Source organism: Amaranthus tricolor, chromosome 4 (assembly GCF_026212465.1).
Source record: "Amaranthus tricolor cultivar Red isolate AtriRed21 chromosome 4, ASM2621246v1, whole genome shotgun sequence".
Lineage (NCBI taxonomy): Eukaryota > Viridiplantae > Streptophyta > Magnoliopsida > Caryophyllales > Amaranthaceae > Amaranthus > Amaranthus tricolor.
This window is the reverse complement of record NC_080050.1, coordinates 26,615,572-26,631,270: the sequence shown is the minus strand read 5'-3', so window position 1 is coordinate 26,631,270 and position 15,699 is coordinate 26,615,572. Positions and strand designations below refer to the sequence as shown.

The 15,699-nt window shown below is 33.7% G+C and overlaps 3 protein-coding genes across 4 annotated transcripts; 2 read left to right on the top strand and 1 right to left on the bottom strand.

Moving 5' to 3' along the window:
* Positions 1–589: 589 nt before the first annotated feature.
* Positions 590–5,415, top strand: LOC130811219 (uncharacterized). Of its 2 annotated transcripts, none has more exons than XM_057677422.1 (5): positions 590–936; positions 1,015–1,153; positions 1,443–1,516; positions 2,800–2,935; positions 4,465–5,413. In XM_057677422.1, exons 2-5 carry the CDS (start codon positions 1,028–1,030, stop codon positions 4,957–4,959), a joined length of 831 nt encoding a protein of 276 aa, XP_057533405.1. In that variant the 5' UTR covers positions 590–936; positions 1,015–1,027; the 3' UTR covers positions 4,960–5,413. The 2 variants fall into 2 exon arrangements, with proteins under 2 accessions (XP_057533405.1, XP_057533406.1); XM_057677423.1 differs by having other exon boundaries at positions 707–936; positions 1,008–1,153; positions 4,465–5,415.
* Positions 5,416–6,440: 1,025 nt separating this feature from the next.
* On the top strand, positions 6,441–12,560 carry LOC130811209 (uncharacterized methyltransferase At1g78140, chloroplastic). Its single transcript, XM_057677411.1, has 8 exons — positions 6,441–6,681; positions 9,773–9,876; positions 10,013–10,153; positions 10,239–10,320; positions 10,680–10,873; positions 10,997–11,108; positions 11,903–12,010; positions 12,168–12,560. The coding sequence occupies exons 1-8, from the start codon at positions 6,511–6,513 to the stop codon at positions 12,306–12,308; spliced, it is 1,053 nt and encodes a 350-aa protein (XP_057533394.1). The 5' UTR covers positions 6,441–6,510; the 3' UTR covers positions 12,309–12,560.
* A 225-nt stretch (positions 12,561–12,785) lies between these two features.
* LOC130811215 (probable xyloglucan endotransglucosylase/hydrolase protein 23) lies at positions 12,786–14,352 on the bottom strand. The gene is made up of 3 exons (XM_057677417.1): positions 13,974–14,352; positions 13,669–13,862; positions 12,786–13,346 (listed from the first exon to the last, which is right to left on the bottom strand). The coding sequence occupies exons 1-3, from the start codon at positions 14,256–14,258 to the stop codon at positions 12,956–12,958; spliced, it is 870 nt and encodes a 289-aa protein (XP_057533400.1). The 5' UTR covers positions 14,259–14,352; the 3' UTR covers positions 12,786–12,955.
* Positions 14,353–15,699: the final 1,347 nt, after the last annotated feature.

Genomic DNA, 15,699 nt, shown 5'->3' with positions numbered 1-15,699 from the left:
TTCATCTCTATCTTAAAAAAAGAATTAAAATGTCAATGACACATGTTAGAACAACAGGAAAAGGAAGCATCAAAGATGGAACACAAAGACTAACTAAGAAACTGGTGCATGCTTTCTATTTTTAATTATACCCGTTATATTTGACTTTTTACACAATTCAATGTGTTATTATAATCATTATATATTAATCATACTAACTAAAAATTGTAAAAAATTAATTTTATGAAAACATCCGATTAGACGATGCAAATGAGATCCCGTTCGACTATATTTTTTCTTATATATTAGCCGCAATATAAAAAATAACCTTAAATAAGTTTGAACGATGAATAAGGAATATTCATGACAGTAATATAGCAAATATTTTAGAATAAAAAACATACTTCCTTTGTTTCATAATACTTGCTATTGATAGTGTTCCCACGCAACATGTTACGCTCAATAGCAAATATTATAAAACAGATGAAATACTTATTTAAGATTTAAGACAAAACCTAATATTTAAAATATAAAATAAAGGCAAATTAAGAGTAGAGAATACGTCTTCTATACGTTGTGTCCATCAGTCATGTGTGCAGCTCAGAGTATGTTAGCTTAAAGCATCAGTATAATACTAGTTGTAAACTTAAACGGCACAAAAGGGTATTTTCGTATTTTCATCCACTTCCCCATCCTTTTTTTCCTATTTGTTTCAAGACGGGAGAGATAATCAAAACATAAAAATCATAAATTCTCTCTCTTTATTCTTTTCTTTATTACAAAGAACAGTAGTATAGCTAGCTGCTAATTTAGTGTAAAGAACACATTGTCAGTGAAATTTCAAAAAGAATCAGATTTGTGAATTGCGGGTACATTTTTTTTACGATCTAATTGTGAAAATATTGAAGATTTCTTGTGATTTTTGACAAATACTTGAATTACTCATATAGTATAAAGGTACCCACTTTCTCTCTCTATATATATCTTGTTGTTTGAGTGAATTTGGGTTTGTATTCACATTTTTAAAGCTGTTAGGTTGAGAGAGAAAATGGACCACCGTGGAACTCCGGTGAGGAAACCGCACACTTCCACTGCAGATCTACTTACTTGGTCGGAAAATCCTTCTGCTGATTCTGCTTCTCTCTCTTCTAATCGTCCTATTCGGAATGTTCAGGTCCCACTTTCTTGTTTCTTTTTTATTTATTTTTTTTTCTGATTTTTGAAAATATATTTTTGGGTTTTTATTTTTTGAAATTTGAATTTGGGTTTTGTTTGATGAAAAAAAAAGATTATTCTTGGGTTAAATTTGATTTGTTATAATAAAACTATTTTTGTGGGTTTTAATGGAATTTGAATTAATTGGGTATTATTTTTAACAAATGGGTATTATTCATTCAAAAAAATTGATTGTTTGACTGTGATTAATAGTGGGTTTTGATTTGATTTTGTTGGGAAATGAGCAGCCATCAGATGGGATCAGTAAGGTGGTATTTGGAGGGCAAGTGACAGATGAAGAGGTTGAAAGCTTGTTGAAAAGGTAAGATCTGATTTTCAGTTCAGTATTTACCAAACTGATTCTTTTTCTCATCTTTATTTAGCTCAATATTTTCTAAATTGATTGATTTCATCCTGCATTAATGATGAATATGTGATTAAATTTGAACCTATTGGATCTTAAATCTTCCCATGTTGCATTAAACTTCAATTTGTAGAATCAAAAAGGGAATTTGCAATATGATCTGTTAGTTTAATTGATTCGGTAGTATACAAGGAAATTACTGAATTAGTCGGTGTTAATAGTTTTTTTAAAAGTTTTGTTTGCAGTTTAAGGGAATTTCCTGTTTTTAGTTGCTCCATTTAATGATCTTTTTGTATAAGATTTCTATAATTTTAAAAGGTGTTGTATTTAATAATTAATTGAACATGGCCGTCATGTTCAAATTCTACTCTTTGATGTTACTCTTTTTTGTAATTTTGCTTTCTTTACAAACGCTGATTGATTTTCCGATTCGTTAATCGCCTCACACATTGTGAATTGAAAACAAGCGGATCATAGTCAGTTTTAAGCTATTTTGAATCATTTTGAGTGAATTGTGATTTCAAAATACGAACTAACTAGCGAATCACACTTAATTTTCCTTAGTGTAGATTTGACGAATTGGTAAAAGATAGATATTGTTGACCGATGTCACATGATTTGCTAATCGCCTCGTGAATTGTGAATCGAAAAAGGTGATTTATGGTCGGTTTTAGGCTACTTTTGAACCATTTTGAGCGAATCGCGAATTCAAAAGGCGAACTAACTAGCGAATTATGAATTATATTTCACTGTTGTTGACTTAAAGGATATCAATGGTGTTTCAAGCATAATGTACTAACAAGGCCGCATTAGTGTATCACGGCGGTATTATAAAAGTTTTTGAGTTTACTGACACCAAAATATAGGCTTCATTGACCGCAGAATATGTTTTGTTAATGTTGACTTAAAGGATACCAATGATGTTTCAAGCATAGGCCTCATAATACTAACTAGGCTGCTTTTTTGTATTGCGACAATATTATAAAGGGTTTTAGTTTGACGCTACCAAAATATAGGCCTCATTGACCGCATAATCTGTTTCGTTACTGTTAGCTCAACCGAAACCATTTATCTGCACTATGATTCGAAGTTCAATTTCTAGAATTATAGTGTTTTTTTTAATGATGGGATCTGACTTGTGAGTGTTGTGGGATGAAGTGTAAGGATCAAACTGCAGCTTATCGCCATGTTCGTATACCTGGTGCATGTATGATGCTCATTTATGCTATATGTTGTGTCAGGAAACCATGCTCTGAAAACAAGCTTAAAGAGATGACTGGTAGCGGGATTTTTGCAGCTGAACAGGAAGACAATGACGAAGAAGCTGAAGGTGCCACCCAAACACCAAGCAACAAAACTGGTGTACGTATGTATCAGGTATAAAATAAATATATCCCCTAGTATAAGGCTTTTGTATAGGAAATTTTGAGTATTGGCTGGTATAATTTGTTAAGACATAGAAAACAAGTTTTAGAAAAAGATTTCTTTTATTAATATATATATATATGTACATATATATATATATATATATGTACATATATATATATATATGTATGTTGGCGAAACTTGAATAAAGTTTTAGGGGCAACAGAGTTAATCATAAAAATTGAATTCAACTAATATATAGCCAATCGATACAACAAAAAATTATCACGTAAATTTTGAATCAAAGTAAAGTTCGACGATTTTTTAGCACTTTCAAATTGTCTATAATCTCATTGAGAATATATTTCTTTGCCATTTGTCTCTAAATGTATATTACTAAACTATCTTCATAATTGATTGTTTTATTGTTATGAGTTTTCAGTGATTAAGTATTCATTTATTCAAACAAATTATTAAATAAAGAAAAGAAAATTCAATTAAAAATATAAAACAAACCTTATCATTCAATTCAATTGTGGATGATAAGCTTAATTTTTGATTTTGTCCATTTCTTCTAATCGCTTTTTTTTTCTTTTTTTTTTTTCGTTTTTTCAGTTTTAAATGATAATTTCACTCCTCATTTAATACTCCATTATTACTTATAAGATTTTATTTTTTTTATTTTATTTCAGTTATTATATAATATATATATATATATATATATATATATATATATATATATATATATATATATATATATATATATATATATATTCTTGATTAACTAAAATATATCATAAAATATACTTCCTCCATTCTGAAATACTCGCATCTGATTGTAACATGTATGAGAAAACGTCACTATCAGTAACAAGTATAATGGAGTATAATGGAACGGAGGTAATATCATGTATTAGATTTAGAAAATAACTAAGTATTAAAATTCTATTTCTATTTTCAAATGTAATACGTCTGAGAGCACTCGGTGGGGCAAAATTACACTACAAAATGTTTAGACTTTGTTTATATAACATTTTTTAATGAAATTTTGGGGCTTAAAATTTGTAAATTAAACCAAAGCAAAAGTAATACGACTGTTAACTATGTAAACTAATGTTTGAGGCTCCTAATTTATGGGTCCCTATGCAATCAAACATGTTGCACATGGCCAGAAATTTCCCTGAGTGCATTGTTTATGATCGTCAAGTATATACAAATACCAAAATGCAAGTGTGCTGTAAGAATAATGTAAAATGGAAGATTTTTAGCTAGATGAGCGTGCTATATAATTCTTCTCAATGAATTTAGCTAGTGCCTTTCAGGACCACAAAACAATAGTGTATCTGCTTCTAGGAAAATGCCCCTATTTTCATGATGTGTTTGGTAACCTGTCTTACAGATGTTTCTTATTATGTTGTTGGTCCTTAATAGTTAGTTTTTGGAGTATAAGTAAGAACTGATTATAGTACTACTTCTTTAGTTGGTTACAATATTGACATCTTGACATTCTTGTAATATTATATGCTGGTTTGGTGTACCAGCAAACTCTTACTGGAATGAGTCAAATCTCATTTGGTGCTGATGAGAGTGTTTCTCCAAAGAAACCAACCACTTTACCAGAAGTCGCAAAACAGCGCGAGTTGAGCGGAAATCTCGATAGCGCAGCCGAAGCTAAGTTGAAGAAACAACTCTCTGATGCCAAGTGCAAGGAGCTTAGCGGGCACGACATATTCGCCCCGCCACCCGAAATCAAGCCTCGGGCAACTGTACGTTCGCCTGCATTCCAAGAAACCAACAGCGAACCAGTAGTTAAAACGGCGAAGAAAATCTCCGACCAGAAATTTGCGCACTTGTCCGGAAACAACATCTTCAAAGAAGATGCACCTCCGAATTCAACAGAGAAACCCTTGAGTAACGCCAAACTGCGAGAGATAAGCGGGAATAATATATTTGCTGATGGGAAAGTAGAGTCCCGAGACTACTATAGCGGGGTCAGAAAGCCTCCTGGTGGCGAAAGCAGCATTGCCCTCGTTTAATCGTGCTGGAAATCTATCTAACATTGCTTCTTTTTTTTTTTTTTTAATCTTCACATTATTGATTCGTATGTGTCATCAATCTTCGTTGTGCGTAATGGTTCTTGTATAACTTGACCTAGAAACCGCGAGGTTTGGTCCATATTTGGTTAGATGTTTAACTTGATGATCAGAGCTACAGACTTTTTGCTAATTGGGTTGTAATGTTTATAAAAAACGTTGGTGTTTCAACTTTCAAGTGGTTGGGGCTATTTAGTTTATTTAAATCTAGACCCTTATTTTTGTTCATCTTTTCCTGACTTTCTAGATGGTAAGCTTGTATTGCAAGTGATGTTTAGCAAGTCCAATATATTGGGCTTCTATTGGTTGCAATTTGTAGCAATAGGATCTTTAAAGTTGACTTAAATGATGTGCTAATGCCTTTTTGACTGTGTTAATATTTTCAGCCGTAAAATATTCTTGGGATTCTATTATAACCGAGTTGTCTCAGTTAGAGTACATATTACTTTTTTTTTTTTTTTTAGTTTACTGAAGTTAGGCTTTATATGGTTTGAAGCGATCTTCAAAAGCATAGTTGGAAGTTCACATACTTGATTAGAATTCCCAAGAAGAGGGGTTGTTTTTTAGACTTCAGATCTACTTCATGATGTTTCACCCTGGTTTAACAACTGAAGCAGAGTTTAGGTATTGTGCAAAAGGAATCACTAATGTCTTATGATTCATAAAATTGCTATCTAAACTTTGGTTTTATAATAAGGAAAAGTTGTGAGTTGTATTGTGATAATAAAGTAATTATGACGATTGGATCAAGCTTATGCAGATTGATAGACATTTCAATAAAGACAACTTAGAAATAAAAAATAATGCGTCTTGTGTTTGTGCGATCAAAGGATCAATTGACTAATATTTTAACCAAAACACTTGCAACTCAATTGTTTGAAGATGTCTCGTTCAAGTTGAGTATTGAAGATTCTACTATTCAACTACTCAACTTGAGTGGGCGAGTTACAAAATTTAAATTATTCCTTGTGTTTATTTTAGGATAAAAATTGTTTTCCTTTCTTGATTGAATAGATTGGTTAGGAAACTCCATTTATTTATATTGATGTACTTTTTCTGTTCATATTTCTAATATAAATAAACACGTAAACTTAAAATCTAAATTGTGTTAATTTTTTAAGTGAACTATGAGTTCATTTGAAAATATGAATTAAACTTAAATTTAGTATTTGACAAATTAAAAAAATTTAAATTTGAATTCGAACAAATTTCACCCTCATCACAAAAAATTAATTAAAGTTGAAAATTTAAGAATGACTAATTAAGTCTTCTCAACTTGTAAATAGTAACAATTTTTAAAATATAGGTATTTTATTTATGTTTCTTTAAAAAATTACAGGTAGAAATTTGTACACGTCTAACAGTCGGAAATATGATTTATCGTAAAATAATTAAGGTATAAATTTAACAACAAAAATTCCATTTTTTTTTATAGAACTTCAGTCTGATTAGATCGTCGTTCTCACCTCTCCAAGAAAAAAAAAGGTGAAGAAAATGTGGAGTATCATAAACACATTTTCTCCAGTAGTTTACAGGAGTCAACTCCACAAATATCATCCTAATTCTCTGAAGTTATTCAATTCTACTTCAATTCGAACTTCCCGACTTGCTTTTCCAACCTTCAGAGTCCGAGCTTCTTCAACTGCTGTCATCGAAGCGATGACGGTTTGTTTCTTTTCTTTGCTCTGCTTTATTGGTTATGGATTTCATGTTAATCGTATTTGTCCGAAGAAATTCGCTACTGATTTTCTATTTCTTGTGTTTGGTTACTGGAATGAAGTTAATTGGTGCTTTGGATGTGAAACATTCCACTTGAATTTGAGGGCTACTTGAGATTCTAACCTGTGACCTTCTGATACCAACTCTATTAAAAGCTGATTATTAACGCACCAGAATATGTTATAGACACAGACAGTTGATTGTAGTTTGTGAATATTGTATTTATACCCCAATATTGTCATGTTTTGTGTTTTTATGTGTTATCTCGTATTTTGTTAAGTGGTACTTCCTGTGTCCCATCGAGAATGCTAGATTTAAGTTACAATGTGAGGAAATATTTTGCATTTTCAAATGGGACATAGGGGTATTTGTTTTGATTAGTAATAGGAATATTGTTTAGATGACTACTTACTAAACACTTTACTATAGCTTTAAAAATATTATATGGATTAAGATTTCACAAAATTGTTTTATGATGCGGTCTCACCGTAAGACAGACCTATACATGGGTTAAATAGCCAAAATAATTCAAATTATCAGAATATGTGCTTGTTTTGAGCTTTCTTACAAGGATAGCTATTAAGGTTTTGAATCTTGAAAGTTAGTGGTTCTAACAAGGGTTTGTAGTAGAACTTTTTGTAAAATAGGGAGCATTATGGCCTACCTGAGGCATGACATCACACGAAACTATTCACGAAACGACTTAGTACAATACAATTTGTTTCAAGGAATGATGGGCACATCACAGGTGGCCTAACATGACTCAATTCTCATGCTAAGACTTCATTTTTGAGCGACCAAGCACGACATGACACTATTCATGACATGATACGATTTTGGATGAGACACGACAGTCACGACACGTGGGTGACTGTACATGACACGATTTACATGGTTACTCACAATTACAGGTCAAGCGAGGTTCCCTCTTATAACATAAAGCGATCCTATTAAACGTCATGTTTTTCTAACAATGTCCTAGTTTGCCTTATTCAAGGAAATAAATTTTATCCTTACAGATGAGTAAGTATTCTACTATTGAGTGTAGACCTAATGGTTGTAGTTATTAGTATTTGATCTCAATAGTCAATAGTTAAAAGATATCTACGATAGAAAGTGTATTCGGAACTTGTGAGCTACTATGCTAATACTCATTATACATATTTTTAGAGATAGCTAAGATGCATATGCTAAGGTGGATGTCTAGACATACCCTAAATAATAGAATTTAAATTGAAGACACAAGAAAGGATACTAAACTCTAAAATATTGAAGGCAAAATTAGAAATAACTGTATACGTTGATTTGACCACGTACAAAGAAGACAAAAAACACGTAAGTTTAAAGAGTGAAATTTTGATAAATTGAAGAGCTTTGAAGAACAAGAGGCAGGCCATTGATGACAGTAATAACATAAGTAAAAAATTACATGAAAAATTGAAATATGTAAGAGCATATGACATTATGACCATAGATAAAGAATGTATGTGGATGATATTTGGAATTACTTTTCTTAGCTGTAAATTAATATTAGATATGGATGAATAAAGTATCATATTTGTTAGCTATAATCTCTCATATTGACGTGGTTTGTTTTAGGTAGCTGACCTCATATTAATGGGATTAAAACATAGACATTGTTATGACAGAGCTTTGGGCGATAATTGGTTACCTTGACAGGGCTAGGTTGGGCGATTCCTTAAGTTGAAAACTTTAGATCACCATTTGTGAGTGTCTCAGGGTATATTTGAATATCTTTTGGTCTTAGCTTTAGAAGAAGCCCATTTGATACAGGCACCAAATATGTTTTCTCTTCTCTTCTAGAACCATAATTAGTTGGAAGGAAATGGATACTTTAGAGGTGTTGTCAAAGTTTGGCATGATCAACGTTGAATACTTTAACATATAATGGACATCAAGTCATGCTTGTGCCTTGGCAGATGCGGGTCAGGGCGTACCAAAATCAGACAGGTTACACCCACAATTGGGTCGGGCTGTATTAATATTGGGCCGGGGTTGTTTCCAGCTCGGTACATTTCAAGCTTTAGATGTATAGTACTCTGAGTTAAAGAAAGTATATCTGACTTTTCTGACTTACTTTTGCACTAATTATCGACAGTGGGTTGGGAAGGAGTTTTTGTTTTCTCAATCAGTATATTTCACCTTTATGACTTGATCTACCCTTTCTACTCAAAATATTTAGTATTCTTTCTTTACATGGTCAATATGTTTTGATTAGGAACAAGGGAGGGAAGCTGAAGGTAATAGAGTTTTCCAAAATACAGGAATCCAAATAAATAATCAACCTAAAAGTGGAAGACTTTTAACTGTATTACTTGCACCAAATCATTAAAATGCTGACTGCAAATTATGTAAATGGACCTTTGTTTTAAATGTCCTATAGGATTTAGATTTGAAAAATATGTAGAAATTTAGGGGTTAAAAATTTATGTAAATATAATTATGCCTGTCCAGCAATTCGGTGACTGCCTTCTGTATCATTTGACGCCAGTTAGAGGATCAGACAGGGTTAGACTATAGCGCAGTTGAAGTCAGCTCACTTCCCTTCTAAAGTCACGCTTCTGCAATATGGCACTCTTATAGGCTGCCTTGTATCCTTTAGTCTCACCTTCGTATACCATGCATTTGTCTTTACCCAAGTACTACTTTTTGCTCATGCCTTTGAATTTACTTTAAAACCATAGTGGCAAATAGGTCAGTTTCCATGCTTATGGAGTACGTACCTCTAGCATGAATCTTATCTAGGCTGTGTGGGAAAGTGGGAGGTGAATACTTAAAGAATTTAAATGCATATCTTAACAAACAGGAGATAGTAATTAGTAAATATCTTATCTGCATTTTTATTTCTTTCCGGTTTATGTAATTTTGCATAGCTTAAAAACCAATAGATTAAATGAATGCTGTCTCTTGGTTTGTCAATGAGGCCCGATAAATTGTACAGCCTGTCCTTTATAAAATGTGAACGACGACATTTCAAAAGTTGCACCTTCCTAATTTTGTGGTCCAAATTTTTCAGGAGCCTGTTACTACCGATGAGAAAAAGCATACCAATGGTAGCATTTTAGGTTGCCCAATTTGTTATGAACCCCTAACATGGAGTGGTGATTCAAGTTTATCAATGTAAGCTATTCTGAGTTTGTATATCCTATAACACTCTGTCAAATCTCTACCTATCATGTTCTGTAAAAATTTTACTGGTTTTGTGTGGAAGTTAACATGACATGAATTCTCATTGATGGATTTGAACAAATTGCAGAGAAACTGTCCAGGGCACTACCCTAGAGTGTAACACCTGTAAGAAGACGTACTATGAAACTGGATCCAGTTTCAATCTCACTGCATCAAGTGGATCCAAGGATTATAGGGAGTCAATGCCGCTAGTGACAGAGTTTTTTAGGTGTAGTAAATCTCGAAAATTATTCATATTCTTAATCTCTCTTTCTGTTGTAATCATCATACAAATAGATTGTTTCTTTGAACAGTACTCCATTTATGTCCGTTCTGTACGAAAGAGGCTGGCGCCAGAATTTCGGGCTTGGAGGTTACCCTGGTCCTGATAGGGAGGTGATGAAATGACTTCTCTGTTATGATTTTGCTTAATATTGCTAGAAATTATAGTAACTAGAATTGTTATCAGAATTAGTGTCACATGGATACGCTAATCTCTTGTGAATGGCAAATCAGAAAAAACGAATTATTATTGGTTTTGGTCTATTTTTGAGCCATTTTGAGCAAATAGCAAATTCAAATAGCGAATTGGCGGTGATTTATGTACTTTTAGCTTTGCTGTTTTTTCATGTGGGCAACACTATATTGACTTTCTTTTTACCCTTTATTTCTCATACAAAATAGCCTGTGATACTCTTTGTTGGTGTGTGATGAATGCATTACTTATGGGTTCTATAAGTTATTCTTGTTTACAGTTTGAAATGGCAAAAGAATACTTCCAGCCCGTGTTAGGTGGAAACATTGTTGATGCTAGCTGTGGCAGTGGATTATTTTCAAGGCGTTTTGCCAAGAGTGGACTGTTTTCTCGTGTTGTTGCTCTTGACTATTCACAAGCAATGTTGCAGCAGTGTTATGAATTCGTAAAAGAGGATGCAGGCTTCCCCAAAGAGTAGGTTATCCCTTGCTAATCCTGTTTGTGTCCTTAAGATCAGTATAATCTTAAACTTCGCCTGGAACTAAGAAGTTGGCAATCTATCTGAACAAGCTTTGCTTTGCAACTGTCATTCAACAGGAAGTTAATTTTGGTCAGAGCTGATATCTCTAGGCTTCCATTTGTTTCTGGTTCCATTGATGCTGTGCATGCTGGTGCAGCATTACATTGCTGGCCTTCACCATCCAATGCAGTAAGTGATATCTTATGTACTGATGATTTTATCTTGCTTGTAAACCTATTGTGGTGTGTGTGTTAAATGTCATGAATGGGAATGTGTTTCACGGAAAGATTGTCAGAAATGCTGTTTACTTGAGTTCCATTCCATTATTAAGATACATTCTATTGTCTTAATGTAGCTTAAAAAAGACTATTTTTGTTCTACATTATACAAACTATATGCTTTGGCAATTAGATCGCCTTTTTCTTCTGTTTAACCTTTTAACCATTATTGTAGTTGGACAATGGACACTCGCCTGTTTTGCATGTTTAATCTTAATGGTGGTTGGATTCTTGCTGGAGAAACATGCTCTGGAAGTTGACCTCATTTTTCATGTAGCTTTGTTTTGATTAAGCACACACAATGGTCAGCATGTCTTGCCAAGAAGAAAAGAGTGTGTATAGGTTACTCATTTATATCCAAGTTTCCTTAATTTCTTTTTTTAAAAAGAGTGGTCTATCAAACTGTCCCGTTTGATTTCAATTTTGGAAGAGCAGTTGCTTATTGTTAAACATTCTCCGTTTGTTGACAAGGTGGCAAAAAATGTTTCTTTACTTTCATAACAAAAGATGGCTATCCCTGTGGCGCTATATCTTCTGCAATGTGCTTCTGTGTCTTTGTATGAGCTTTTATTGTACGGTGCATTAATGGCTATGCTATATGTTATTGTTGTTCTAAACTCAAAAGGCCCGCGGGACAAATAATCTTCTCAGTGCCCTTGCTTGCACTCAAAATAATAGTGCTGTGGTTTAAACAAAAACATGCAGGTTGCTGAAATTAGTCGAATATTACGACCTGGGGGTGTATTTGTTGCCACAACTAACATAGGAGATGGACCTTTTTCTCTGGTTCCGTTTAGGAGTAATTTCCGTGAGGTAAATGACTACCTTTGGGCCTTTGCTATGACCGTGTGATATATTCTATAGTTCAATCGTATTCAGACATCCAGCTACTATTTTTGGGTACATAATGTGAAATTGGTTAATATTGTGCTGTACTCATAGATTCTTGATTTCTGTGGTACTGTTATAGTACCTGCAGCAATTTTCAGGATCACGTATATTCCTATCTGAACGCGAGCTTGAAGATCTATGTACGACCTGTGGCTTAGTGGACTTTAGATGCACGAGGAATGGGCTCTTTGTTATGATCTCTGCTACAAAACCCAATTAAGCTTTCAAATTCCCATCTTTGTTCATTTAACTTCATGCACCAGCATCAATAGTATCCTTGTATTCACAGATGCATTGGTTATATGACTAGCATGCAGGAACTTTTTCCTGCATCATTGTGGATATCATTTTCCTGTATAATTCTTTCTGCCTGTATAGTATTGCTAAATTCTTCTTGTTGATACCATCAGCATTTGTTGTAACACCATCAAACTTGAGGCAAGTTATAAAGTACTCCTATATATTATCTGGATTATCTGGCTTACTGATATGAATACGACTGAACTAAAACAATCTGCCTCAAGTATCTCATTCTGGGAAAGCTAATTGCTCCAGGAAAGTCCGTAAGTGCTCGTATTTTCTCCCTTTATTGCATTTGCTTGAAAGGTGAATTTCTGGCTGTATTTTTGCTCGTTACCTTATGCTTTACTCTCTTCATATGTGATTCTTTGTAAAGTTTAAGTTTCTGAGATACTTGTTGCATAAACACAACCTTATATCTTATTACTGCATATTTATAATTATACAAATTACTTACGAATTCAAACTTCTTATGCAGTATGCCATTTTGTACAGAAACAAATATAGATGGGAAAATTAGACTAGTCAAAAGTGTAAAGTTGCTGATTTTACATAGTTTAGAATTTTTTAACTGCGGGCTGTGCATTCCTTTGGAAAACCCTGAGGGAACCTTTGTCTATCAGTGCAGTAATTGTAAATCATGTAGTTCCTCTGTACCCATTGTAGCCTTTGCTGATTTGTGATATCGAGTTGTTGGCCCATCCAGGCAGAGCTTGTGCCCGAGCCACGGCATGAAGATCTGCCGTTAATCCAGACACATGCATCAGCGTTGAAATTCCTGTATGAAGCCAAAAATGGAGCCTTGGACCAGTCTGTCTTGATTCGTCCTCCTTGTGTTGCCCAGTCTTCAGCATCCCAGAGGCTAGAGTATAGCCTCATTGCTTGGTTTTTCGGGAAAGGGATTCCAATAGATTCCAAGTTTTTGAATTCTCTGATTGGTGTACCGTCCACTGATAATCTGAGACCAACCGACTGTAAGGTAAGAACTAAGAAACACTACTTGTAGACAACTATGATCATATACAATTCCAGCTACTTTATAAATGTTTACTTCTAACAATGTGATTTTTTAATGACATCTCTAAATAACTGGTCAAACTTGTTAAATTATGTGTACTTCATATTTGTGAAGTTGCAAATGATGCTTTCTACCAAGAATCAATTGGAAACAACCTCTTCGTTATCACTAACAAAGGTAAGGTTGAACACATCGGATTCCCAAAACTTCACCCTAAGCGGGAGGCATCGGGGTAATGGAATGTTGTATATTGATTACTTACATGATTCTTTGGGGATTCCAGAGAACGGAATAGGTATGGAAGTCTTTTGTTGGGTCAAACCAGAGACGAAATTGTTGCTCTCTGTTACCTTTCCCTTGAGTGAAGATGTTTGTGTGGAGCGTATAAGGCTGACCGGTGGTGTTGCCCAAGAATTCAAAATCTATCTCATCATGTGTAGGTCCTAGGGACGATAACTGATAATTCAAGACTTTATAAACATTAGCATATTTGTTTTTTTAATAGACAAGGTATAAACTTCATTTCGAAAAGCGAAAAAATAAATCTTGAAAGGGACAATAACTTACATAGTAAGCAGTGACAGTCCCAGCAGAGTTACCGGGAACAAGCTTGATTTGCATATCAATCTTCCCAAAGAGGTATTCGTTTTTTGATTTAAAGCCAGAGCCAGAGGCCCTGTCAAGGGTCAGTGTGAGGAGCTGACCGCCACTCAAAATTTTGGCACGGCCAGCTCCCCAAGTAATGTCGAAGTTCTGGTAAAAACCGCCTGCCGCAGCAGCCACTTCAATCAAAGATGCTGCGACGAGAACGGTGATGACAAACATAAACGAGGAAGTAGCAAAAGGAGCCATTAGAGAACTACTAGTGGTGATTGGTAGGTGATTGTATTTATATATTCTTATGTTTCAGTATTATGTTATGTTTTGATGATTTGTTAGAGTGCATGGGCAGGTGTGTATTTATAAGGGAAAAGAATGGTTAAAAGATGATAAAGGCGGCTGTAGAAGTTTGGGCAGAATGACAAAGACTGGTTGACTACTACTTTTAAGTGTTATGGATAGGAATTAAAACAAGGATTAATGAATGGAGGAAGATTCAAATGATGAAGGTGAAACAGCTGGTGTCTGTACATGGAGCACTAATATTAGTACAAGTATGTTATGAGGATCTTTTTCGAGCTGAGGGACGTTTTGGCCGCATTCTCTTTTATAGTAAAGGGTTGTCGCCTTCCTTCTCTCCCCAGACCCTGATAATAGTTTTCAATGAGCGGGATACACTGGGTATGATAATAATGATTATGTACTTAATAGAAAGTTGGTATCAGTCAATTAATCATGTTTTTGATATAATCCAGCTGGAAAAGTTATGAGCCTGGTGGAAGCTCTGTGCATTTTGTGTTATACCATATACAGCTAGTAAATCCAAGGTAAGTAAGCCTTTAACCAACTGTTTAAGAAGCTTTCTAGCATGTTCGTATTTTACTTTGAGTTCACGAGAACACAGGAAAGAAGTATGTAGCTAACATCATTTGGTTTTCTATTCGTGGATAAGGCTGGAGATTTACTCGTATGCAAATTGGGATAGAGAATTAATCGTTTTTGTAGATGATAAGAATTAAATTCTTTTTACAAGGATGAAAGGAAAAATCTTAATTACAAGACCAACTTATGATTTTATGTTCTGAAATGAAACATTTCCTATAAAAGATTAATTGTTGCAAGCGATACTGGGGAAAGTAGGAGTCACAACTCACAAACCTACAATAGCAATGTCAATGGTTTAATTTCGAGAATATGTGGCTGAGTAGATGAATGAAACCAGTTAATATATGAAATTAGTGGTGAAGTCATGAATTTTAATTTGGGATTAAATAGTTGACACTTATAAAATATTATAATTAAATGACTAGTGAAAAATTATTTGTTGAACACAATTAGAAAATTATTTTTGAATTATCGAAACATTAGGAAAAATTATAGTTAGAAGCAAACAAATATAATCAAATGACTTATACACTTACAGATAGTTATATAAAACAAGTTATATGAAACTTGGAAAGTTGGGAAGGGGTAAAGATGTCGATTAGTGTTGCATGAGTCTATGGAAGACAAAAATTCAGATCTAAAGTGTTATTTTTACAACTTTGACCGATGAATTTTACTTAATTTCATATTTTTACTCGGTTCTTATACCATGTATTATACATTAATATGGAGTTAGGATAAACTATCTAATAGTATAATATATGATTTCATAACAAAACTAGAAACATAAAAATTGATCCGAGACTGC